This window comes from Eulemur rufifrons, chromosome 2, assembly GCF_041146395.1.
Source record: "Eulemur rufifrons isolate Redbay chromosome 2, OSU_ERuf_1, whole genome shotgun sequence".
In the NCBI taxonomy this organism is placed as follows: Eukaryota; Metazoa; Chordata; class Mammalia; order Primates; family Lemuridae; genus Eulemur; species Eulemur rufifrons.
In genome coordinates, this window is record NC_090984.1 from 47260799 (window position 1) to 47288007 (window position 27209).

A 27209-nucleotide genomic window follows, 5' to 3' on the forward strand; every position below is an offset into this window, starting at 1 on the left:
TTATTTGACTTCATTCAGATCCACACTCATGATGGATCCAGACTGTAATAAACCTTGGTCCATGCTACCAAGGAAATTGTACCACCCCAGAGTCTGTAAACAAATAATAGCGCAAAAAGAAGAGAGGTAAGGACTTAGCTCCAAGGGAGCAGGAGGCAGCTAGGCTAAGGCAAGGGATAGTGCCACAGCACCACGCTTTCAACTATTCGAGGCCTGGGGCAAGCTTGGGTCGTGTGGCTTTGTGGAGCGGTTGGTACCGCCCCCCACCGGCAAGGAACGGAACAGGGCAGAGCCCGCCTCTCAGCCCCCGCGAGTCACGAGACAGCATGAGAGCGGCGCGGCACACTGCGCATGCCCACGACGCATCAGGTTCCGAGCGCCTGGGTCGCAGGTGACCGGAAGGGACGGCCTGGCCAAGATGGCTGCGGAGGAGGGGGCTCGGGGCGCTCCTGCTGCTGGCAGTAGCGGCCGCCCCGCGGCCATGGAGCGGATTCTACCCATGTTGTTGGTGTCGGTCCCCGCCAAGGCGATGGGGCAGCTGGGATCTCGGGCGCAGCTGCACAGAGAGCAGGAGGCTCTAGGGAGCCTGACGGCTGCGGGCAGCCTCCAAGTGCTTTCCTTAACGCCTGGTGGCCGGGGCGGGGGTGGCTGTTGCCTCGAAGGCCCTTTCCAGCAGTAAGTGCTGAGGGAGACCAGGGCAGTGTGAGGGGAGTTTGGCGCTCCTTCCAGGTCTATGGGTGGCGCGAGAGGGGTGACAGCCGCGGGAGATGCCTCAGGGGCAAGCCCGGTTCCTTCTCAGAACTTTTTCTCTAGCCGGACGTGGAGCGCTCGCCTTGTTGCATCCCCACACCCCTGCGTCCCGGTTCTGGGTGGGCGGAGACGCGGTATCTCGCTTCTCTGCCAGCTGCCGTGAACCCGGAATGGATCCAAGCTTAGTCGCTGACTCTTTCATTAAACGTAGGATGATACGGTGCCGAGTGTCACACCCATTTTCTTCTTTCAATTGAATCAGTTATAGATGATCCCCAGCTGACACCTAAACTTTGAATCATTCTGATAACCTTTTTCTTGTCCTTGAAACGAATAGCGTTTTCCTTCACATACAGGCTTTCTTCAAGGACAGAGCTCCGTTTGTCCGTTTACTTATTCATTCAACAAATATTACGTGCCTACTGTTACCTAGGAGCAGTGCCAAAAAAGTTGAGAGAGACAAAATTCTTATATGTGAGACGCGCATGATTTGGGAAGACAATTACAATAATGGGTTACTTTGTGCTTCTGTAATTCTCCGTCCAAGACTTACAGTTTTACATCATCAAGTTTGGGAGTGCCCTCTGAGTATTTGCGTTCTTTTGAATTTTATATATATATGTATGTATATATATATTTTTTCTATTCTGAGACAGGGCCTCTCTCTCTTGCCCGGCTACAGTGCAGTAGTGTCATCATAGCTCACTGCAAATAACAGAAAATATTTCAGAAATTATCTCCTCTTTAAGACTTTGAGTAGCCAAAGGGTGTCTTACTTTGGAATCTCCTGGTGGGATAACAGCACTGATGTGGAACATTTCTATCATCACAGACAATTCCATTAGACAGATGTGCTCTATAGTATACCATTTGAGTCTTCAAAGTCTGTAAATGCAAATAATTTTTTTTTAAAGGCTTTGAAAACATTTAAGTTAGCAAAAGCCTATTTTGTTAATTGTGAGCACCACCTCATAAATAATACATATTTGATTTTTAATACTTATCCTTGATCATGACAGTTCCTTTAAACATACCAATCAGGATTTAAGATGAAGGAATAACCGAGTGCAGGGGTTCACTCCTGTAATCCCAGCACTTTGGGAGGCCCAGGTGGGAAGATCATTGGAGCTCGGGAGTCGGAGACCAACCTGGGCAGCATAGACCCTCATCTCTACCAAAAAAAAAAAAAAAAAATTAAAAAGATGAATAAAAGGAACCATCATTTCTTGCTCTGAGCCCCCTTTTTACCACTCAGTGCTACATTTTTGTGTTGGTGTGAAGGGGCAGAAGTGAAAGCAGTGGGGAAGAAGAGGGAAGTCCTAGAGCAGTTTACGTTCTCTTAGGTTGGAGTGTAGAATTAATGCTACCAGGATAGCTAAACTGTTCTCTACTCATTGTGCCCTTCTGCCCCACCATTGTGGGTAAATGTTATTGTGGATATGGAATCTAATCTAATCTTTTTTTTAGGTTTGTATGGGAGGATTCTCATAACAGCAGTACACCAACTGACAAGCCCAAACTGCTTGTTCTTAGTGAAAATTATGAACTGCTCATCTATGAGTTTAATTTAAAAGATGGACGATGTGATGCAACCATTTTGTATAGCTACGGTAGGGAGACATTGCAAAAGCTCATTGAAGATCAAGGTATCAGTAAGTATCTACAGGTGGTCTTTCAGCATGTTTAAATTTGTGACATTGTCATGTAATTTTATATATTTCAGGACAAGTTCTCATAGATGTGAAATCAGGGAGAGAGATCTACATTGCCCAGTATAGTAGTCCCTAGTCACATGGGGCTGTTGAGCACCTGAAATGTGGTTAATATGAAATAAGATGTACTTTAAGTATCACATACATATCAGATTTTGAAGACTTATTACTAATAAAGTAAAATATTTTAACTTTTTTTATTAATTACATGTTGAAATATTTCAGATATGAGCTAAATTATATATTAGAATGAATTTTGCCTGTTTCTTTTCAGTGGCTACTAGAAAACCTAAAATTACATATGTGGCTCACATTATATTTCTATTGGACAGTGCTGATATAGACTGGTTACAGAGTTGTTGACTGTGTCCTGTCCTGATGTCTGCAGGGAGAGAAATGAGAGCACCCGGGCTTCTATTTTTAAGGCAGTAACATACTCTCCATCCTTGATTATAAGGTTCCTTCTTTTTCTTTAAAAAAAAAAAAAAATTTGGCCAGGTGCTGTGGCTCACACCTGTAATCCTAGCACTCTGGGAGACCAGTGTGGGAGGATTGTTTTAGGTCAGGAGACCAGCCTGAGCAAGAGCAGGACCCCATCTCTACTAAAAATAGAACAAACTAGCCATGCCTGTAGTTCCACCTACTGGAGAGGCTGAGGCAAGAGGATCACTTGAGTGCAGGAGTTTGAAGTTCCAGTGAGCTATGATGATGCCACTGCACTCTACCCAGGGTGACAGAGCAAGACTCTGTCTCAAAAAAAAAAAAAAAAAAATTCTGATTGTTCTTGTGGGGTCACATGGATAAGCTGGCTTTTTTGAATCTTACTTCTGGTGTGCTGTGAGACTTTGGCCATAAACAGAAGGAATCACAGTGGGCCATTTTTATTCATCCTTTTACTCACCTCCCAATAACCATTTACTTAGGTGGATCTGAATAGAAACTGCTTAGAGTTGGACTAAGTGCAATTTCTTTTTTGTTTTACCTATATGTGTTATGTTTATAAAGTCAAATTTACCAGTTGTAAAATTTTGAACAGGTATTTGAAATAACATCCTTTTGTTTTGTAGGTATTTCCTTATTGTCTTTGAGAATTCTGTCATTTCACAATAACACATCATTATTGTTGATCAACAAATGTATTGTCCTAAGCATTATTTTTCCTGAAAGAGATGCTGAAATTAGAGTACTCAACTGTTTCACATTACCCTTGCCTGCACACGCAGTGGACATGATTGTTGATGCACAGCTCTGCAGAGAAATTCTTTTTGTTTTGAGTAGCTTAGGTTGGATCTGTATCCTTGGCAGTAAAGATGTTTATTGTACTGTAGGGGAAGAGAATACCTAGAAAGATGAGCCTTTTTAGATTTTTAGATTTGGAGGCTGGGATTAGTTTTTCTGTAAAATTCTGTAAAAGTTTTCAGGGAAAAAGATCCTTATAAACTTAAAATACTCAACTATATTACTGTGTATTCTGTTTGAATAATTTCTAGTATATACATAATTTTCATAGTCATTATCTTATCCATATATATTCATGTTCTTTTAAAATTGTATGTGCCCTGCATTACCTCTTTATTCAAAATGTACTTGTTGAATATCTGCTATGGTGCTTGTTCCAGGAAGGATTGAAATGACTGCTTATGATGTGATTCATATTTTTTTATATATGAATATAATACACCTCTTATCTCTAATGGTGATTCCATCATGTTAACAAATGATTTGCTTAACCATTGTTAATTTGTTTTTGGAAAATATTGTGGGTCCTTTGTGTCTATCAGATCTATAGGTCATCAGCAAAATTATTTTGAAGATTTGAAAAATGACTCCTTATATGATTTTGGGACTTTTATTTCTGAGTTAAAAGAATGGTTTTTATATTTTAGGTGTATCAGTTTTGCAAAAATATTGTAAATACTAGATTAACTTAATTTTTGTTGCCAGGTTATAGAACTGTGCTTTCCAACATAGTAGGCAATAGGTGTATATGGCTGTTGAGCACCTGAAATTAGCTAGCATGACTTGGAAACTGAATGTTTAATTTTCTTTAATTACTTTGTATTTAAAAGCTGATATTCAATTCAGTTATTGGAGAACTTTTAAGTATATTTGGAACAATTTTATTTCTGACTTTCAGCTATAAATTTTACAAAGTCTAAATGCAGATCAGGTAATTCCAGTGAAAATTTAGTATCCAAATTAATAAGACGTGCTGTAAGTGTAAAATACCATATTTTGAATACTTATATGAGAAAAAGAATATGCCAATTTTTATATTCATTATGTGTTGAAATGATAATATTTTGCATATATGGTATTGGTTATATAAAATATATTAAAATTAGTTTCACCTAATCTCTTAGATGGTACTATTGGAAAATAGCAGTGTGTCAGGGCCTGGCACAGGATGGATCTTCAGCAAGTATTGTTGAATGAACTCTGTATCGGGTTGTTTATTGTGCCACCAACTTCATAGTCATCTGGTTATTATGATGGGGGTTGCCTCAATTTCTAATTATACGTACAAGGTTGGAGCAATAAAGTCTATAGCTCTGTCCTGTCCTGTGTTTTAAATGGTTAGGCATACTTATGAAACTGACATTTTCTTTAACTCTAACTCAAAGACATTTTTGACATTGTGAATGGTACACATGTAGCTCATGTGGATTTAGTACTTCATCAGGAAGATATGTGTAATGAGCAGCAACAGGAACCAGCCAAGATTTCTTCTTTTACTTCACTGAAAGTGTCTCAAGACCTGGATGTTGTGGTGATTGTCAGCTCCTCCAACTCTGCAGTTGCTCTTAACTTAAATTTGTATTTCAGGTACGTAGATTACTGCAGTTTCTAATTTGAGGTAAATATTAATAATTAGAGCCACCAGAAGTTAAAAATGTACTTATTAGTTTTTTAATTTTTAACCAGTTTTCTATTTAGTTAGATCATGTTCTAGCTATTACATAGTGAGGTAGTTACTGTATAACAATGCATACAAATTACCACTGGCCTCCTATGTATTTCTGCATGTACATCAAAGTTTTGATTTTGATTTACATAATATGTGATATGTGGATTATATCATATAAATAGAAGCAATAAAGATCACACAATTTTAAAAGCCTTTGGCTTTTAAATTCACACACCTTGTGCTCCATATTAGAATAGGAGAGAAATGAGATTTACTCTGTGTTAGAATTGCTGCTTTTGTGGCTTGTGGTCCTGGCTGCCTTGGGGATCACTCTTCTCTTAAAGGACCTTGACAAGATGTATTCAGCTAGCTTTCTCCAGCTGAGGATTTCCCTTGGAGGCCTGAACTTGTGGTTGTCTAAATGCATTAGTAATCACTGAGTGCGTGTTTGTGTTACTTTTTGATTTGGGTATTCTGGTTGCTTCTAATTTTATAATGTTTGAGAGGGGTGTGTGGCTCAGCAGCCTATTCATTGCAACTTGCTTATCTAAAAGTAGGCTAGGCCGGGTGCAGTGCATCACGCCTGTAATCCTAGCACATTGGGAGGCTGAGGTGGGAGAACTGCTTGAGGTCAGGAGTTCAAGACCAACCTGAGCAAGAGTGAGACCCTGTCTGTACCAAAAATAGAAAAAAAATTAGGTGGGTGAGGTCGTGTGTGCCTGGAGTCCTAGCTACTGAGGAGGCTGAGGGAGACAGATTGCTTGAGCCCAGAAGTTTGAGGTTGCAGATGCCATTGCACTCTATCCTGGGCCATGACGGAGTGAGATTCTGTTGAAAGAGAGAAATAGGAAGGAAAGAAAGAAGGCCAGTCACATTTATGACTTCCATTGAAAACCCTTAGGATTTTTGGTTCTAAATCCTCAAATAGCTAGGAATGCTTTTTGATGAGTTTTATTGCTTATTATTTGTAGTACAAGAAAGGATAAATTCATCTTTATCCACCAGAACTCTTTACAGCTGTGATGTTTTCATTTGTTTTAAAAGACCTTTTAATTTTTTAAAAAACGTTTTGACAGGGATGATTAGCCCATTCTCAGATTGTGTTCTTGTTTATCAGTAGACCATTTTTACTGATGGAACATACCCTGTATGTGTAGAGTTATCTCTTGATCATCAGTTGGAAAACAATTTGCTAAGGAGGGAGGAGGAAAGCCTATTCAGCTACTCTTTCCATCTGTAATTTTATACTCTTTTCATAATTTTTCTCTTCTTTGAACTTTTGTAGCGCTTCTGCTTTGAACCACAGTTTAGCACTGAGTCATATAGTCTTATATTATTTCCCAACTTTTTTCATGTTTCCCATAGAGTTTATAAGCTCCTTGAGAACAAAAATTTGTGGTTTATTGTTTCATTTCATTGTCAGTGACTTTTTTTTCAATTTACCTTAGCTGTCCACTCCCATAGTCATACCCTGGGCTTTATCAGTATTTGAAATTGCTCCTCCCCCCCAAATTGCTACTCTACACATCTCACTCTCTGATCACAACTTCCTAAACTTTCCAGCTTACTCAAATACCGCACTTCACTTGTCATCTGACCTCACTGGAATTTCCAATCCATTGACCTTCCATTCTCTTTCCCATTTGTTTTGGCAAAATCTCAACCCTGAATGAAACCTTTATTCTGCATTCTCAGTGCCTACTGTCAAGGAACTGAGCACTTGTGAGAAAACTACAAAGGAAAATTGATACCACTGTTTTACATTCACCATCTTCAATTGGTCTCTCAATATTCCACAGAAATTGGACAATGATTTTTCATGAGTCTATTCTTTACAACAGTGTTTTTAAACCTTCTTTATTTTCTTCAAACCTCCATTCATTTCTTTATTCCCAACTTTTCTTAGATGACCTTTCCTTCTACTTTATAAAGGAAGTAGAACCCATCTAATGGGGTCTTCGTTGGTTTCTCAGTTTCCCTCTTCCTATGAAGGCCCATAGCTCTGTGTGTGCACTAGATCCCATTCCTTCTCTTCTCAGGGACCTTTCTCTATTTCTTCTCTTTTCTATACAGTAGTCTCCCTTTACCTGTGGTTTTGCTTTCCAGTTTCAGTTTCTCACAGTCAACTGCTGTCCAGAAATATTACATACGCTAAGATATTTAGAGGGAGACTGCATTTGCATAACTTTTATTACAGTATATTGTTATAGTTGTTTTATTATTAATTGTTAATCTTGTACCAGATTTTTAAATTAAACTTTTCATAGGTATGTATGCACAGGAAAAAACATGGCACAGTTGACCCTTTAATAACTTGAGGGCTCAGGGTGCCAACCCCTGCACAATTGAAAATCTGCATGTAACTTAACTTCCCCAAAACAACTACTAATAGCCTACTGTTGACTGGAAGCCTTAACAATAACATAAACAGTCAACACATATTCTGTATGTTATATATATTACGTACTCTATTCTTACAATAAAGTAAGTTAGAGAAAAGAAAATGTTATTAATAAAATCATAAGGAAGAGAAAACACATTTACATTGCTGTACTGTGTTTATTGATACCGTAAGTTTATGTCATCTGTTAACAAGATGAATCAATCATCTGTCTGAAATGGGAGGCAATTGCAGTTGCAAACCTCAATCTATAGTACATATCCAGCAATTCAACCTTTTCTTGTAATGTCATGACTTTTCTCTGCTTTTTGGGAGCACTTCCAGCATCTCTAGTGGCATTTTGTATGGGTCCCATAGTGGTATTCAGGGTTTTACAGTAGGGCACTAAACATGATGACAAATACTTGAGAACTGTGAGAGTTCACTTTTTACTGCAATACGCAATTTACTGGAGAGAGGACATGGAAATGATTAGTGTCACATAGCGTTTTAAGTGGTAACTTCAAACACTTGATCTCACTGCTATAGCAACAGGAGGTGGCTATGAAATTATTACAGCAGTACAATATGTGTTACAGTTAATTTATGCAGTTATGATATAATATGCATCTTTACGTTTATTTACATTTCTTTTGACTGTGAATGGTACCAAATATGGTCTGTGTTGTGTAAGTTTTGATAAACTTTAACTTTCTATAATAGATTTGAGCATATTTTATGGTAGTAAATGATAAAAATAGACTAATATTACATATATTTTATGCATTATTTTTTTATTTTTATTATTTATTTATTTATTTTTTTTTTTTGAGATAGAGTTTTGCACTGTTGCCTGGGCTAGAGTGCCATGGTGTCAGCCTAGCTCACAGCAACCTCAAACTCCTGGGCTCAAGCAATCCTCCTGCCTCAGCCTCCTGAGTAGCTAGGACTATAGACATGTGCCACCATGCCCTGCTAATTTTTTCTATGTATATTTTTAGCTGTCCAAATCATTTCTTTCTATTTTTTAGTAGAGATGGGGTCTCGCTCTTGCTCAGGCTGGTCTCAAACTCCTGACCTAGAGCAATCCTCCCGCCTCGGCCTCCCAGAGTGCTAGGCTTACAGGGGTGAGCCACCGTGCCCAGACTATTTTATGCATTCTTGACATAGTTTTTTCTTAAGTTTTTTGATATTTCTAAGCTACACAATTCATTTGAGTTTACAAATTGTTGCAAATCTCCAAAAATTTTCCAATATATTTATTGAAAAAAATCTGCATATAAATGGACCTGCAATGTCCACACGTGTGTTGTTTAAGGATGAACTGTATATAGAGGGTTCAGTATTATCTGAGGTTTCAGGCACCCACTAGAGGTCTTAAAATATATCCCCCAAGGATAAGGGGGGACTACTGTATCTCCAGCCTCTTTTTGGTATTAGATCCACATCCAGTTAAGCACTAGGTCCTAGCTATTCTACTGCCTAAATGTTTCTTGAATCTGTCTACTTTACTCAACTCCTCTGTCATTAATCTATGCCACCATCATGTCTTACCTAAACTACTTTAACAGCCTCCAAATTAATCTCCCCAGGTCTGTTCTTATTCCCTCAAATCCATCCTCCATATAGTAGCCAAAGTAATGTTGTTAAAATGCATATATTATCCGAGGTGTAGCCCGGCATTAACATCTAGGGCAGGGTATCTACATTTTTTGGTGGGGGAACTACCTTCTCATGCAGCCTCTCTTCTCATTCTCACCCTGCCTTCTCTAACTTCTTTTTGTCATCGCTCTCATGCATGTTATGTCAACACATTACTTTCAAATTGTTAAAAGATTAATATTTAATAATTTCATTGAAGAAGATTAAATGCTTCCCCTTCTCCCCACTAGCTACTTTTCTGCATATGATCATATTGCTTTTCTGCTCAAAACCCTTCCTTAGATTCCTTTTTCCCCTCAAGATCTGTTGCCCAGGCTAGAGTGCAGTGGCACAATCACAGCTCACTTGTAACCTCAAACTCCTGGGCTCAAGTGATTCTCCTGTCCCAGCCTCCCAAGTAGATGAAACTACAGGCCCCCCACCTCACCCAGCTAATTTTGTTTTATTTTGTAGGGACAGGGTCTTGCTGTGTTGCCCAGGCTGGTCTCTGAGCTCCTGGGCTCCAGCAATCCTCCTGCCTCAGCCTGTCAAAGTGCTAGGATTATAAGCCACTGCACCTGGCCAAAAGTTAAACATTCTTTTTTTTAAAAAAAATATTAATTATCGTGGGTACATAATAGGGTACATGTGATGTTTTGGTACAGGTTTACAATGTGTATTAATCAAATCGGGGTAATTGGGGTATCCGTCATCTCAGGCATTTATCATTTCTTTAGCCCGGAAGGCCTGAACCATCTTTCCAGTCGTATCTCATTCTACCTTACTTCTCATTCACTATGTTTTAGCCACTCTGGCCGCCGTTGTTTCTCAAATGCCACAGCCCTCCTTCTACATATGCTTCCCCACGTTAACCCACACGCATACTTTGCCTTCTAGTTCTTATGCATTCCTTCGCTCTCAGCCTAAGTCTTACTTTGTGGTGGCAATATAGTAAGTGATTAAAAATCTGGGCTTTATGGTCACAATGATCTTGTTCAAAGTTTCTCTGAGCCTTAGTTTCCATATCTATAAAATGTGTCTATGAGTATATTTACCTCAGAGGGTTGTTTAGAGGCTTAAATAAGAGTGTGTTAGGCCGGGCGCGGTGGCTCACGCCTGTAATCCTAGCTCTCTGGGAGGCTGAGGTGGGCGGATCGTTTGAGCTCAGGAGTTCGAGACCAGCCTGAGCAAGAGCGAGACCCCATCTCTACTAAAAATAGAAAGAATTATATGGACAGCTAAAAATATATATAGAAAAAATTAGCCGGGCATGGTGGTGCATGCCTGTAGTCCCAGCTACTCGGGAGGCTGAGACAGGAGGATCGCTTGAGCCCAGGAGTTTGAGGTTGCTGTGAGCTAGGCTGACGCCACGGCACTCACTCTAGCCCGGGCAACAGAGTGAGACTCTGTCTCAAAAAAAAAAAAAAAAAAAAAAAAGAGTGTGTGAAGTGTTTAGCACAACACCTGGAATATAGTAGACAATAAGTGCTCTTTAAGTTAACCACTTTTATAAAGTTAAATTCTTGAGATTGACTTTGTCACTGTGGTGTAAGCAAGGGAGATAAGGAGTTCTATTCAGGGGAATTTGTTATCTATATTGTTCCTTCTCTGTGCCCTTATTTTTCATAGCAATAGTAACACAAATCTGGGTTTAATCATCATTTTTCACTATGGCTATCGTTATTTTTAAATGTAGGCAATACCCAGGACACCTACTGTGTGAAAGACTGCTAGAAGACCTTCCAATTCAAGGACCGAAGGGGATAGATGAAGATGATCCTATTAACTCTGACTACAACATGAAATTGACCAAGTTTTCTTTCCAGGTTGATAGGTACAGAAACCTCCTTTTGATTTAGTTTGTTATTATCATTTTTTATCACGCTGACACTAGACCTTTTAAAGATCTTTACTTGGTGGGTCTTTTTGTGTGTGTGTGCATGCTCTGGTTTAGTGTTTTACATAATGCCTTTCACTGTAATAAATGTTAAGTGCTACCCTATCTTCCAGATCTTGGAAAGCACAGCTATCATCGTTAAATGAAACAATAAAGAGCTCCAAACTGGAGGTTTCCTGTTGTGCTCCATGGTTCCGGGATATTTTGCATTTGGAGTCCCCTGAATCTGATAACCACAGTACCAGTGTGCCAAGCTGGGCTTTCATTCCACAGGACATAATGCATGGGCAATACAATTTTCCACAGAAAGATCATGCCAAGACCAGTGATCCAGGAAGATCATGGAAGATAATGCACATCAGTGAACAAGAGGAACCCATCGAGTTGAAATGTGTGTCTGTGACAGGATTCACGGTACTGTTTACTTGGACAGTGGAAAAGACGGGCTGCAACATTGTCCTCTGGGATTTGGAGACCCAGGGCATGCAGTGTTTTTCCCTTGGCAAAAAGTGTATTCCTGTAGATAGTAGTGAAGACCAACAACTGTGCCTCATTTTGACAGGTGAGAATGTCTTGTATCAGATTGAAATCCATTGCTGAAACGTATGCTGTCTTAATGTACCAGGTGTCCCAAAAGTCTCCATACATAGGCAAAATGGGAAATTGTAGCTAAATGTACCTTTACTTACAAAATATTTATTACAAAATGTTTCCTTTGTATGGAGACTTTTGGGACACCCTGTATTTTACTTCTGTTGCCCTGGTGCCTGCTCATGCCCACTCTCTCACCTCTAAGTAATAATTATGCATGGAGGAAGTTTGGTGTTATTCTTAGTAACAGTGTCTCATATGTTTGGTTTTTAATTAAAGTCATTTCTGCCCAGCTAAATGCTGAGATACTAAGAGAAAGTTTAAGAGAAAGGAAGGTTGATTTTTAACCCAGATAATCTTCATTTGACTTCAAAGCACAGGTTACAGGCTGCTCATCGGTCATGTATGAACTGAATATTTATTTTGTTTGGCTTGTACTAGGCTTTTAAAATAGATTTTATTTATTAAAAACATGCAGAATTAGAGGATTTCACACAGAATCTGAATTTCCAGCTGTTACTGAAAAAAAGATTATGCTCCTACAACATGAGCCTGCATTCCTGCGTAGTAGCTGATGGGTTGGAGCTGAGTTTCAGTTGTTCTCCTAGATGGGCCATTTTATTTCTGGTTGTTTTTCTTGCACTTTTCTCACCACCTGCTTGGCCCCTGTAGGAATGGGGCATTTTGATACATCACCAATGCATTTAGTCAGCATTTATTCCATAATCTCCTACAGAGGTATTGAATGTTGTGATTGAACTAACCATATGTTTCTTCTTCAGTATCCAAATTTTGGTAATCATGTATTTCTGTGTGTCAGGAATATGCTGTTAGTTGTTTTATTTTAGTAAACCAGAAATCTGACATCTCTACAAATAATTAAAAGTTCCAAGTATTGATTGTGCAAGGTAATATTAAGTAGAAGTGTGAGATTTAGTGCTGTTTCATAAGATGCATTGTTCTTATGAGAATTTGCCTTGTCAATGTTTCAAAAACAAAACTTTTCTTTAAAAACATTGAAAAACCAGGATGAGTTAATTAAAGTAAATAATATACAATAATATTTATTAGATACCATAATAGTACATAGTGTCCAGTAAATATATTTGTAATTATAATATTAAGGTATTAGGTAATTAGAAATTAATTCCTAAATCATAATCCTAAAATCTTAAGTCCTAATAATTTATTAAAGCTAATTTAATTATTTCCTGTAGAAAATGGAATCTCTCTGATTTTGTTTGGTTTGACTCAAGAGGAGTTTTTAAACAGACTAATGATCCATGGAAGTGCCAGCATTGTGGACTCTCTTTGTCATCTCAATGGTTGGGGGAGGTGCTCAATTCCCATACATGCATTAGAGGTAACAGAATTAAATGTCTTTGGAACTTTACTTGATCATTTTCTGTCATGTACTCTTGACTAAAGATTGGGGAGAATTCATTTAACCCAGCAGTGAAAAGAATTACAGTTTTTTTCCCATCCATTTGCTCATATCTGGGTATTTCATTGCTCTAATTCTGGTTAGAAGTTTATCCTTTTTGGCTTTGAAAGATATGAGATTATAATAAATATCATTTAAGAAAGAAAAAGATACAGGAAATGGAGGCAACAATAAGCTAATGAGACCAAATGAAGTGGAAACAAGCGGTGGAAAGCTTGAACAGGAATGATCTTTTATTCCTACCTCATGCTCCCTACTCTTCTAATCCAGCTTTCAAGGAGAAATAACCTGAATTTACATAGCATTTTATAGTTCACAAAACTCTTTTATATGCAGTATCTAATTTGGTCCTAAAACAACCACATGAGATAGATTGGTTAATTTTTATTTTTTTCATTTTACAGATGAAGAAACTTAGGCTCATAGTGGTTGAGTGAGTGGCTCAGAGCCATACTAATAAAGACAGAAGGTAGAATCAAAGTTGGGACACTTTCTGCTATACCACATTGTCCCTGAAGTTGATGATGTTATGTGCCAGTTTGGTTTTTTTTTTAATGACAGCTTCATTGAAATATACATCACATACCATAGAATTTACTCTGTTAAAGTGTACAATACAGTGGCTTTTAGTATATTCAGAATTGTGCAACCAGTCACTACTATCTAATTCTAGAACATTTTTATCGCCCCAAAAAGAAATCCTATACCCATTAGCAGTCCTCCTTATTCCTTGGTATCCCCAAGTCCCAAACACTAATCTTTCTGACTCTGGATTTTCCTATTGTGGACATTTCATATAAATGGAATTATGAAATATGTGACCTTTTGTGACTGGCCTCTTTCACGTAACATGTTTTCAGGTTCATCCATGTTGTAGTATGTGTCACTAGTGCATCATTCCTTTTTATGGCTGAATAATCCATTGTTAGATATATGCTACATTTTGTTTATCCATTTGTCAGTTGTTGGACATTTGGGTTGTTTCCACTTTTTGGCCATTATGAACATTTATACAAGTTTTTGTGTTGACATATGTCTTCATTTTTCTTGGGTATACACCTAGCTGTGGAATTGGTGAGTCATTTAACCTTTTTGAGGAACCTTCAAACTCTTTTCCACAATGGCTGTACCATTTTACATTCCCACCAGCAATATATGAGGGTTCTACTAGCTCCACATCTTTGCTAACATTTATTATTGTCTACTTTTTTGATTATAGCCATCCTAGTGGATGTGAAATCAAAATGAAATGGTGTCTCATTGTGGTTTTGATTTGCATTTTCCCAGTGACTACAGATCATGTGCATATTGGCTATTTGTATATTTATGTTTAAATATATATATAAATATAAATATAAGCATATTTATATATATGTTTTCATGTGCATATTGGCTATTTGTATACCTTCTTTGGAGAAATGTCTATTCAATTACTTTGTTCCTTTTGAAATTGGGTTATTTTATAGAGTTTTAAAAGTTCTTTATATAGTCTAGATGCGAGACCCTTATTGGATAATGATTTACAAATATTTTCTCCCATTCTTTGTGTTGTCTTTTCACCCTCTTGATAGTGTCCTTTGAAACACAAAAGTTTTTAATTCTGATGAAGTCTATTTATTTTTGTCATTTGTGCTTTTGGTGTCATATCTAAGAAACCATTGCCAAATCTGAGGTCATAAAGATTTACTCTTATGAGTTTCATGGGTTTAGCTCTTACAATTAGGTTTACATGCATTTTGAGTTAATTTTTTGTATGGTATGAGGAAGGGATCCAACTTCATTCCTTTGCGTGTATTCAGTTGTTCCAGCACTATTTGTTGAAAAACTTATATATTTCAAGGTATCATTATAAAAAAAAAATTTAAGTTGCCTATAAATCTACCATCCAGAAATAATCATGTTCACTATTTGGGGGTTATTTCCTTATAATTGTTTTTCCTATGTATTAATATTAATAAGTAAGTGTTATTAATCTTCATATTAACTCTATAGGTAAATACTGTTATCCCCATTTTATAGATGAGGAAACTGAATGGTAACATCAGGATTTTAACTCAGACAGTATAACTCCAGAGCCTCACCCCTTCCTTATACAGTGTGTGTGTCTGTATGTGAGTTTAATTAGTATTGCATATTGTATAAACATTGTTTTGGCCTTACTCTTTCCTCACATAAAAATGAGTGAATATTGTATATTTTAAGTGGTAACAATAGCAATAATAATGAAACAAATATTCTTATACCCACCATCAAAGCAAGAAATAGAATATCGTGAGTATCTTTAAATGTGTGCCTTTCCCTGACCTATTCCTTTACCTTGCCCAGCCAATACAGTTAACCACCATTCTGAAATTTTCAACCATTCCCATGATTTTCTTTGTTTTACTCCATGTAAATGTGCCCTCAAATAATGCTATTTAGTTTTGGCTATTGTTGAATTTTGTATAAAATGGAATCATATATATTCTTTTGAGACTTGCTTTTTTTCCCCTCACTGAGAATGAGCGATTCATCCATGTTCATGTGTATAACTACAGTTCACTCAGTTTCACCCCTGTGTAGTATCCCATTGTATAAATACATCTTTATACAACTTTAAGTTGTTTCCAGTTTTTTGCTATTATAAGCAGTATTGCTGTAAAGTTTTTTACATACCTACTTTGTGGCACATGTGCAAGAGTTTCTCTAGAGTGGTCATAGAATTGCTGGATCATAGGGCATGCACATCTTTAATGTTACCAGATAATGCTCTAGTTTTCCAAAATTATTTTATCAGTTTATGTTCTCTCCAGCAATGTATGTGAGTTCTCACTGTTGCATGTCTTTGCCAACACTAATATGTTCAGATTTGAAAATTTTTTTCCAATCTGATAGTATTATGGGTTTCACTTTGCATTTTCCTGATGATTAAGGTTGAACATCTTTGTGTGTATATGTATATGATATTTGGATTTCTTTTGAAAAGTTTTTTGCTCATTTTTTGGAGGGGGTGGTGTTTGTCTTTTCCTTATTGGTCTCCAATGTTTGATACATTCTAGATACCAATCGTGTTGTGTGTGTAGTAGATATGTTATAGGCTATGGCTTGTCTTTTTATTAAATACTTTCTTCATGGGGTCTTTAATATAGTTCTTAATTTTAATATAGTTTAATAATCAGTCTTTTTCATTATGACTAATGGTATTTGTGACTTCTATCATGAGGTCGTAAAGATGTTTTTATATTTTTTCTTAAAGGTTTTTAAATTGTGATTTTCACATTTAAGTCCTTTTTTCCCGTATTGAGAACCATTTGTCTCAGCACTGTTTTTTTTTTTTTTGTTGTTGTTGTTGTTTTGTTTTTTTTTGAGACAGAGTCTCACTCTGTTGCCCAGGCTAGAGAGCCGTGGCATCAGCCTAGCTCACAGCAACCTCAAACTCCTGGGCTCAAGCAGTCCTGCCTCAGCCTCCCGAGTAGCATGTGCCACCATGCCCAGCTAATTTTTGCTATATATATTTTTAGTTGTTCAGATAATTTCTTTCTATTTTTAGTAGAGACAGAGTCTCGCTCTTGCTCAGGCTCGTCTTGAACTCCTGACCTTGAGTGATCCTCCTGCCTTGGCCTCCCAGAGTGCTAGGATTACAGGTGTGAGCCACCCTGCCTGGCCTCAGCACCATTTTTTGAAAAGTTCTCCCTTTTACCACTGATTTAAAATGTCTGTGTGTCACATCAAATTTCCGTATATGCATGAGTTTTGTTTCTAGGCTCTCAATTCTCTATACCATAGGTCTTTGTCTATCCTTGGGCCAGTTCCATCCTATCTTAATTATACAGAATTTAAATAAGGGCAAATTCCCTCACCTTGTTCTCTTTTGGAGAGCCTGTTCTCTTTCTTTTAATCCTGATATTTTAGGATCAGCTTGTCAAATTTCATGAAAAATTGTTAGGATTTTGATTAGAATTACATTAAGCCTATATATCAAGTTGGAAAGGAATGACATCTCATCTTTAGGATATTGAATCTTCCAATCCATAAATATAGTCCTGTCTCCATTTTTTTTAGGTCTTCATCAATGTCTTTCAATAAAACATTACAATTTTTCCATTAAAAGCTTGACATCATTTGTTAGCTTCATTCTTGGTGTATGTGTTCATCGTGTATATGTGTGTGTGTATTGTATGTGTACATTTAAGTACTATATATTATGTATTATAAATAGTGTATTTTAAAATAACATTTTTTCCAGTATAAGGAAATAAAATTAACTTATGCATTGATTCTTGTATCCAGCAAATTCATTAAATCAATCTTAATAATTCATCTGTTAGAATTTTTTTAGACAAAGCCTATCTTTGAATCATATGTTAGATTTTACTGAACTTTCTATATCGTTAATGTACATAGAACATCAAAATAGTATAGTTTTGTTTCTTCTCTTTAAATTCCTATACCCCTTCCTTCTTTTTCTTATTGTACTGATAGGACCTCTAGTATAATATCACCCAGAAATAATCTTTTTCTTAGTCCTGATTTTAAAAAAGAATACCTGTAATGTCTCAGTATTAAGTATGGTTGCTCTGTGTGTGTGTGTGTGTGTGTGTGTGTGTGAATGTGTGTATGTGTATGTTTTAGGATACCCTTTATAAGGTTAAATAAGTTCCCCTTTTCCCAGCTATGAGGTTTTATCACGAATGGGTATTGAATTTTATTGTATGCTTATTCTGTATCTACTGAGACAATCATATGAATTATTTACTTTAATCTGTTATTATAATGAAACACATTAATTGATTTTTACATCTTTATTGTGAAATATAACATATGGCAGAATACAGTTTAACAAATAATTATTAAGCAAAAACTCTTGTAACTACCACCCAGGTCAAGATATAAAACATTATAAGCACTCCAGAAGCTCCCTTGTGCCCTCTACGAGTTTAGAAATTAAATATTCAGTTTCTGTTGTTTTAGAGACTATCCTTAGAATTATAATGTAGATATTTAAATTATTAAATCTAAAGTTAATAACTTTTTGTTTTGGATAATGCAAATCTATTGATTACTTTAACTTCATTTAGCCTTACCCTATTTATGTTGTTTAATTTTTTAAATTACATTAGACATTATTATTATGTATTTAGATTAATTTCCTTTTACCTAGATATCATACATTTTTTTGCTCTTCATTTCTCTGTTATTTTATCCCTTCATTTGCCTGAAGTGTATCATTTAGAGTCTCCGTTGGTAAGAATTTGACTGGTGCTAAACTTAGTTTTAAATCTAAGTAATGATGTCTATTTTGCTATAATTCTTTTTGGGTTTTTTTGTTGTTTTGTTGGGGGGGGGTTCTTTTTTTACAGTACACCATGTTGTCCAAGATTTTGCTATAATTCTTGAAAGATGTTTTTGTTGGGTTTAGAATTTTAGGTAGCTTGTTATTTCCTTTCAACATATTTCTACTATCTTCTAGATCCCATTTTCACTGATATGTCAAATATTATTTCTTTTTTTTTCCTCCCCTCAGGCTTTTTTTGCTGATCTTTTTGTTTTTGGTGTTCTGCAGTTTCACTGTGATTTATGTCACACTAAGGGCCCTCAATTGAAAAATGTTGGTCTGTATCATACTAGTTCTTTTTTTTTTTTTTGTTGAGACAGAGTCTCACTTTGTTGCCCAGGCTAGAGTGAGTGCCGTGGCGTCAGCTTAGCTCACAGCAACCTCAGACTCCTGGGCTTAAGCGATCCTACTGCCTCAGCCTCCCGAGTAGCTGGGACTACAGGCATGCGCCACTATGCCCGGCTAATTTTTTCTATATAGATTTTTAGTTGTCCATATAATGTCTTTCTATTTTTTTTAGTAGAGACGGGGTCTCGCTCAGGCTGGTCTCGAACTCCTGACCTTGAGCAATCCACCCGCCTCGGCCTCCCAGAGTGCTAGGATTACAGGCGTGAGCCACCGCGCCCGGCCTTTACTAGTTCTTTAAAATTTGTTGAGCCTTAGTTTATAGCTTCGTAAGTATAGTCATGCATCATCTGAGCAGTACATTGCTAGGTGATTTTTTTCATGCAAACATCATACAGTGTGCCTATGCACTATGCTATATGGTATAGCCTATTGCTCTTCAACCACAAACCTGTACAGCATGTTCGTATACTGAAAGCTGTAGGCAGTTGTAACACAATGGTGAGTATCTGTGTATCTAAACATAAAAAAGGTACAGTAAAAATATGGTAAAAAATATTTTTAAAAATGTACACTTGCATAGGGCATTTACCATGAATGGAGCTTGCAGGACTGGAAGTTGCTCTGGATGATTTAGTGAGTGATTGATAGTGAATGTGAAAGCCTCAGACTTTACTGTACACTAGTGTAGAATTCATAAATACTATACACTTAGGCTACACTAAATTTATAGAATAAGATTTTCTTCAATTATAAATTAGCTTACTGTAACTTTTTTACTTTATAAACTTTTAAATTGTTTACACTTTTTGACTCTTTTGTAATAACACTTAGCTTAAAACACAAACACATTATATAGCTGTACAAAGATATTTTTCTTTGCGTCCTTACTCTGTAAGCTTGCTTCTATTTTTAAAATTTTTTCTTTTTTTTTTACTTTTTAAACTTTTGTTTAAAAACAAATACAAATATTAGCTTAGGCCTACACAGGGTTAGGGTCATGATTGTCTTCCACCACCACATCTTATCCCACTGAACAGTCTTCAGAGGCAGTAACAAGCATGGAGCTGTCATCTCCTAATGATAACAATGCCTTCTCTAGAATACCTCCTGAAGGACTTGCCTGAGGCTGGTTTTATAGGTAACTTTTTTTTATAAGTAGAAGGAATACACTCTAAAATAACAATAAAAAGTATGTTATAGTAAAAGGCAATAGGAATTTTTCAGCTTCATTATAATTTCATGTGACCACTGAAATATGGTTATGTGGCACATTACTCACTTTCATAAAAGTTCCATGTGCTTGAAAATGTATTTTCCAATTTTCACACTGGTATATCAATCAGAAGTAGGCTTTTTTTTTTTTTTTTTTTTACTTTGTTAAAGCCAAATTTTTATTTTTTTTTAATTTCAATAAATTTAGGGGGTATAAATGTTTTCTGTTACATGGACGAACTGTGGAATGCTGAAGTCAAGGCTTTTCGAGTGCCTGTCACTAGAATAGTATACATTATACCTGAGAAGTAGACTTTTGATACTTTATTCAATTTCTCTTAACCTCTATGAGTCTTTGTTTCATGGTGGATAATTTCTTCATATCTGCCAGTCCACTAATTCTCTCTTCAGCTGTGTCTAATATGCTATCAAATACATCTATTGTGTTTCTAATTTCAATTTTTATGTTTTTTATTTCAGAATTACTATTTGGTCATTGTTTTTAAATGTATTATTTTGAAATTTCAAAAATCTACAGAAAATTTTTGAAAAATAGTAGTTTACTTTTTAGTAGTTTACCTTTTAGTAATTTACCATTTAGTTACCCTTCACCTAAATTCACCAATTGTTAACGTTTTACCACATTTGTTTTAACTTGGTATACCTCTTTGTTTTGTCTTGCTGAACCATTTGAAAGTTGCAAACTTCATAACCCTTTACTCTAAGTACTTTAGCATATATCTCCTAAGAACAACAATATTCTTATTTATTCATAGATAATTCAGTTTTTCCTTCCACCACTTGGAACAAAGGCATAGTGTGTTTATGGTCTCCCTCTAGGACCAGTAAATTTCTAGTTCATCCTTTTTTGGTGGGTGTCACCTTGCATGGATCTTAGGTTTGTCATGTCTTTTCCTCTTTTATATAATTTCCACCAGTATCTCTCACCTTAATCTCCCTAGTATATTAACACCCAGAACTTTGGCCCATTGGCTTTCAAAATCCGGTCCCCAGACCAGCAGCATTGCCACCACCTAGGGATTTATTAGAAATGCAAATTCTCAGGCTCCACCCCATACCTACTGAATGAGAAAGTCTGGGGGAAGGGCTTAGCAATGCACATTTTGACCATCTCTCTGGGTGATTCTGAGGAACAGTGCTTTATGCTAGCGGTGGCAAACTTTTTCTCTGAAGGACCAGATAGTAAATATTTTAGCCTGTGTTCTCTTTTGCACCTGCTTAGCTGTGCCATTGTAGCCATTGACAATATGTAAGTGAATGAGTGTGGCTTTGTTCCCCATATACTTTATTTAGAAAACAGGCAAGGGCTGCATTTGGTTGGTGGGCCTTAGTTTTCCACCCCCTGCTTTAGGCTGTCAGAGATCTGTAGAAGCCTTTTGGAAGCTGTTGCCTTTAGAGCTCAGTTACTTTTTTGAAATGTCTTTCTCCTTGTTTTTATGGATTTCCCTGACTTACTTTCCAGTTCAATTGAGCATTTAAAGATGTATGTTTAATTTGTGATTTGTAAGTGTTCTGTATAGGAAAGTTCCTCAAGATGCCTAGTCAGAACTGGGAGTCTGTTTTTAGCCTGCTTTTTCAGTTAACTTTATATCATACCATTATAACATTTTAATTCAAATGGAATATGATTTAACTATAAGGATAATCCCTAGTACTTAGTATGGAATAGTTTTAGAATTATAAAATGGTAGAGCTGGAAAGGTTTTCTAGTCTTATAACCTCCTGTTTTTACTGCAGTGGAAAGTGATGTTCAGAAAGGTTACAGAGACTTGCCCCAGATCACATATTAAGTCATTGTCAGAATCCTAACTAGAACCCAGATACTCATGCTGTCTTGTGTCTCCTGTAGTCTTAGCAAATTAAGTTCTAAAGTTTTTCTAATAAAAAATTTGTATCCTGATTTTTTTTTCCTATTGTGATTTTTTTTTTCTGATTTCTCTACCCTCCCCCTCATTTCAGGCTGGGATAGAAAATCGTCAGCTGGACACAGTAGATTTCTTTTTGAAGAGCAAGGAAAATCTTTTTAATCCATCCTCAAAATCTTCTGTACCTGATAGGTTTGATCACTTTTCATCCCATTTATATTTAAGAAGTAAGTAGAATAAAGGCTTCTACATTTGCATTTATCATTTAATCTTTTTTTAATCACTTTCAAATTACTGTTTTCTGATGGTTTATTTTACTTGCCGAAACTCAGTATGGGATTTTATATTCTTTGTGGAAACCTGAGAGAGTTATCAGAATCTGTAAATGTTCTCATTCTGAGTGGGCTATTTATTGTTTATATCCTGTACTGTGCTTTGTATTTTTAGTATGCAGGGAAAAGATGATCTTTCAAATTCCAGATAATTTTATACAAGAGAGAATAAAATTCATTTGGAAAATTGCCTGTGCTTGCAACCATCTGAGATGTGTATTGACAGTCTGGCTTTCTGAGTTGTGAATTGGGACTTCTCATAAGGATTTTCACCCTGATTCTTCTGCTTTTTTGATATATCGCCAACGCTTCTTTTCAAGATTTTTGGCTTTCCTTTTTAACAAATAGGAAGCCTAACTTTTATTCTTGGACCTGGTAGCCATGCAAATCCTGTTCTTAGAGGAATAGGGTAATGAAATGTGTTTTCCCCTTGTTAATTAAAAATTATAGGAGACCATTGTTTTGGACTAAGCTCCTATACTAGGCCCCATCCAAAAATCAAAATGGATTCACCCATCCTAAGGTTCCACTTCACCAAACCTAAGTTGTTATCTGATCCTCTGAGAAGTCAGGAGAGTTAACAGCCAATTTCCCAAACAGGCAAGTTTCAGTCTTCAATCGGCATGATGAAGTTCCTTTTGCTGTAGTCCTTATGCAAAAGAAGTAGCCTGATGATCAGTTTCTTCTACTGTTCTGTCTCCGTGTCCTAACCATACAACAAAAGTAGCTTTGAAACAACAAATACGATTCCTTTACTTCTTCTCTGTCTATAATGTCAACCTCTTTTCTCAGCTCATTGGAACACTTTTTCTATTATATGGAATGAAGTGTTATCCCATTCTATAAATGTAGTAAAGCCAGCTGAGGTCTTTAAATTTGTTGTAATTTTGTCTTTTGACACCCTGCATGTACAGTTTTATAATCTCCTTTTTTTCCCCACTTGATAATATAGTATCTTTCCTATATGGGCTGTATCATAATTTATCCAGCCATACTCTTATTGGACATTTAGATTGATTCCAGTTTTTAACTATTGGCAATGTGCTATAAATGGGTGTGTGTGTGTGTGTGTGTGTGTGTAATTTCACATATGTATAATTATTCACTTGGTATAAATTCTAGACCTGGAATTTTCAGGTCTAAGAGTATATACAGTTTATATTCTTAAATGACTTGATAAATTGTCCTAGAAAAAAGTTTTATCACTTAGTACTCTAGTTACATATAGAAAATGACCACCTGCTCTTTTTCTACTGGTGTAGTGTTCTCACTGAGACTATGAATTAGATATTTTCTTTTTAAAAAAAATTTGTTTTGAGTACAGGATTTGGTCTCCTTGAATTGCCAGCTTTTTGTATGCTCCAATTTTTTTTAAATCTGCTTGAATTTATAAAAAAGACCTGGTTTTATGGTATTGAGCAGGGCTCCATCAGTGATTGTATGTTCGTTATTCACTTCTGCTTGGTGGGCAGTGATTTCTCCTCATTCTGCTCTTACCTACACTGCTTTGTTCTAAAAGGTGGAGATGGGTCTGGAATGAGAAGCATGGAAATAGCTTTACCTCCTCTTCTAGGGGAAAACTCATGTTTCCCATAATTCTCACTCACATAGATATAATCCTAAAGCTGGGGCTGATGCTGAGATTAATAGGAATCACTCCATTAGGACCTTTCGTTGCAAATAGAGGATACAGGGGTGCATACTTCTTGGTTTCACCTGCATGTTTAAGAGAATGGCTTTGGAATTAGGTTTAAGTTGAAGTTTTGGCTCTGTCACTTTCTAAATTAGCTGGGGCAAGTTACTTACCCTCTCTGAACCTTAGTTTCCTCATCTATGGAAAGAAGAATATAATACCTACCTCTTAGGGTTTTCTTTTATTTGTTAATTGTCTATCAAGAGAAACTATTCCTTAGCCCTCATATTCATAGCTCAGGAACACAGATCAGTGACAAACTTCTATGTAAATCAACCCAAAGAAATTCTTCTATATTCCAGAATCACTGCACTCTGAAAGATGCCAGACTTCCTCATCTCCTCAAAATCTTTCATAGACTCATAATTTCTGTAGAAATCTGCATATGCCTTCTTTCTTGGTTCTGCCACACCAAACTTATACAAAGCTGCAACCCTCAGGGATACAATGAATGCTCCAACAATATGAAACCTCAGACGTGTGGCCAGGCTTTAATGAGGTTTCATTAAAGCACTGGATGCTGTATTAGTAACTGTCCTTGATGGGTATGCCAACCTCAACATGTCTTTCCTGGCTGATGGAGAAATAAACTGCCCTTAGGTCACTGAAAGAAATAAATGAGATAGCATTTATAAAACACCAAGTACAACACTTGAAAGATGTAGGTGTTCAGCAAAATGGTAGTTAATGGTAATACCAGTAAATAATAACTATTAGTAATTAGAATCATTAAAGTTTACAGGTAATAAGCCTTCATAAAAGTTTTGAAAGATTTTTGAAAATAAGACATTGGTCCTTGTTTTGTGTTAAAAATACTGCATCCTAATGTTTTTGGATATGTTAATTTTATTGGTAATATCCTGGTGGTCTTCATGTTAATTTCTTTGGTTCTTTCTCAGATGTAGAAGAGCTGACCCCAGCATTGGATTTACTTTGCTCAGCAATTAAAGAGAGTGATTCTGAAACCCAAAGCAAGCACTTTTCAGAACAATTGCTTAATCTTACACTTTCTTTCCTTAACAAACAAATAAAGGAGCTTTTTATTCACACTGAAGGTAAGAATAGCAGGACAGAAGTACAAGTGCTGCTGTTGCATGAGAGAGCATAGCCAGTGGAGTACCATTTGCTAAATTTGAGTAAAGTCAGTGTGTAACTGAGTGAGCGAAATGGGTTTTAATACTAGAAAAGTTGGCAGAAAGACCGAGGATTAATCATTGTGAAGAACATGCAAAGGAAAGGGTTATATTAAAACACAGAGCTACTTGTAAATAGTAAAAACCTCAAACATACTGTTTGAAATTTGAAAATATGAATTTTGAATTTTGGCATTCTCTAGAATTCTTTATGACAATTCATGATATGTATGTTCTCTCTCCATATGTATATATACATACACACATATGTACACGGTCACCCATATACCCACAAACACACGTGAATGGACACATTTGTATTTTCCACAGAGCTAGATGAACATCTGCAGAAAGGAGTGAACATATTGACCAGCTACATTAATGAACTTCGAACTTTCATGATGAAGTTTCCTTGGAAGTTAACAGATGTTATAGATGAATATGATGCAAATGAAAATATCCCCAAAGGAAAGGATAGCGATACATGGGAGAAACTCAGCTTGGAGGTAAATGCAAGTAATTATCACTTCTTTTATTTGCCAGATTCAAAGGATCTGAGAAAACAATAGAAAAAATAGAAATTTAGATTTTGTACACTTGTGATTAGAATCTTTGGCAAGGGTTTTGAGTTTTATAGGTTTTGGGGTCTCTGGGCATGACTTTAAATGTCTTCTACAAGCTCCATTTGTCTAATTTGGAACACAGGTCCCCTTTTAATGCCATATCTGCCCACTTGGATCCAGTAATAGACACCCAACCCCAAAACCATGTGAAGTGGCACTGTCTTAGGAATATTCCTTCACTGGCTAGGGCCTTGTATGGACTCATGCATTCTGCCTGACCTATGAATAAATTGAATTGCTGCTGGCGATAAGATCTTTGGGAATTTTTATTTTATGACATTATTATTTAGAAGTATACTCAATTTGAGTCCTATCTGAAATTCTAAATAAGACATTTTGCCGGTTAAATTTTCTATGTCCATCTTTTTGGCTTTCTTTTCTCAGTAGAAGTTAATACAACCAAAATATGCTGCTCTCTGTGTGACTTATGGACTGGAAGAATTCCTTCACCCACATGGAGAGTAGTGGTATTAGAAAAACAAAAGCAAAAATAGCTTAACACAGATGATCATTATCAATAAGGAGTGAAAGTGATAAGGTTGAGATGCTGTCAGGTTCTCAAGACGGCTGTTCTTGGGATGGAGGGATTGGGAAAGTAACTGGTGTGACTGCATTTTTTTGTCCCTCTTATTCATTCTCTACCCAGGAAGTACTTACTTTTCCTTCTATTTTTTTGACTGCTGTTTCTTGTCTCCTTCACAGCTTTCTCTGGAGACCCTGTCTCCAGCTACATGAATGTGAATGTGTGCATTTGTGTGTACACACAATTTTGTACGTGGCTTAATGGCGTTCATAGACCCCTTTATAGCCCCAGGTTAAGAATGCCTCCTTTCTGTTCTCTCGGGGGTTTAAATCTTCAGTTTATGTCATTATTTCTTTTCATTTGGATTATTGCAGTAACCTAATGCCACACTATCTTGAGCTTAAATTGCTTTCAGTCAATTCTCCACATTGCTGCCTGGATATTTTTTTTAAAATATATATCTGATTATATATATCACCTCTTGCTTTTAAGGCCTTTCAGTGGCTCCACGTAAATTTCAGGATAAAATCCATCTCACGTGCAAAGCCCTTCATGATGAAACCTCTGCTTTTCTTTCAAGTCTCATCTGCTGCTCTCTCCAGATTTTTCTCCAGTTATATTGAGTAATTTGGAGTTCCCTGAACACTTAAAATAGTTTCTTTCCTTTTTGTCTTTGCACGTGATATTCCCTCTCTTTTGAACTCCTGTCCTCTTTTCTCAATATATATGTGGAACACTTACTGGTTTTTAATTTTTTTGCCTCATCCATTACCTCTACTAGGAAACCTTTCTTTCTTTTCTTTTCTTTTTTTTGTTTTTTTG

The 27209-nt window shown here is 36.5% G+C and overlaps 1 protein-coding gene across 3 annotated transcripts in view; it reads left to right on the plus strand.

The window, feature by feature from the left end:
* Window positions 1-404: 404 nt before the first annotated feature.
* SPG11 (SPG11 vesicle trafficking associated, spatacsin) overlaps window positions 405-27209 on the plus strand; it is a 76939-nt gene continuing 50134 nt past the window's right edge. For all 3 annotated transcript variants that reach the window (XM_069483942.1, XM_069483962.1, XM_069483952.1), the window contains exons 1-10: window positions 405-675; window positions 2218-2402; window positions 3530-3754; window positions 5087-5288; window positions 11088-11225; window positions 11402-11850; window positions 13097-13242; window positions 22178-22310; window positions 25008-25163; window positions 25572-25747. In XM_069483942.1, coding sequence (XP_069340043.1) covers window positions 419-675; window positions 2218-2402; window positions 3530-3754; window positions 5087-5288; window positions 11088-11225; window positions 11402-11850; window positions 13097-13242; window positions 22178-22310; window positions 25008-25163; window positions 25572-25747 — 2067 coding nt within the window. In that variant the 5' untranslated portion in view covers window positions 405-418. The remainder of the gene's footprint in view (window positions 676-2217; window positions 2403-3529; window positions 3755-5086; window positions 5289-11087; window positions 11226-11401; window positions 11851-13096; window positions 13243-22177; window positions 22311-25007; window positions 25164-25571; window positions 25748-27209) is intronic.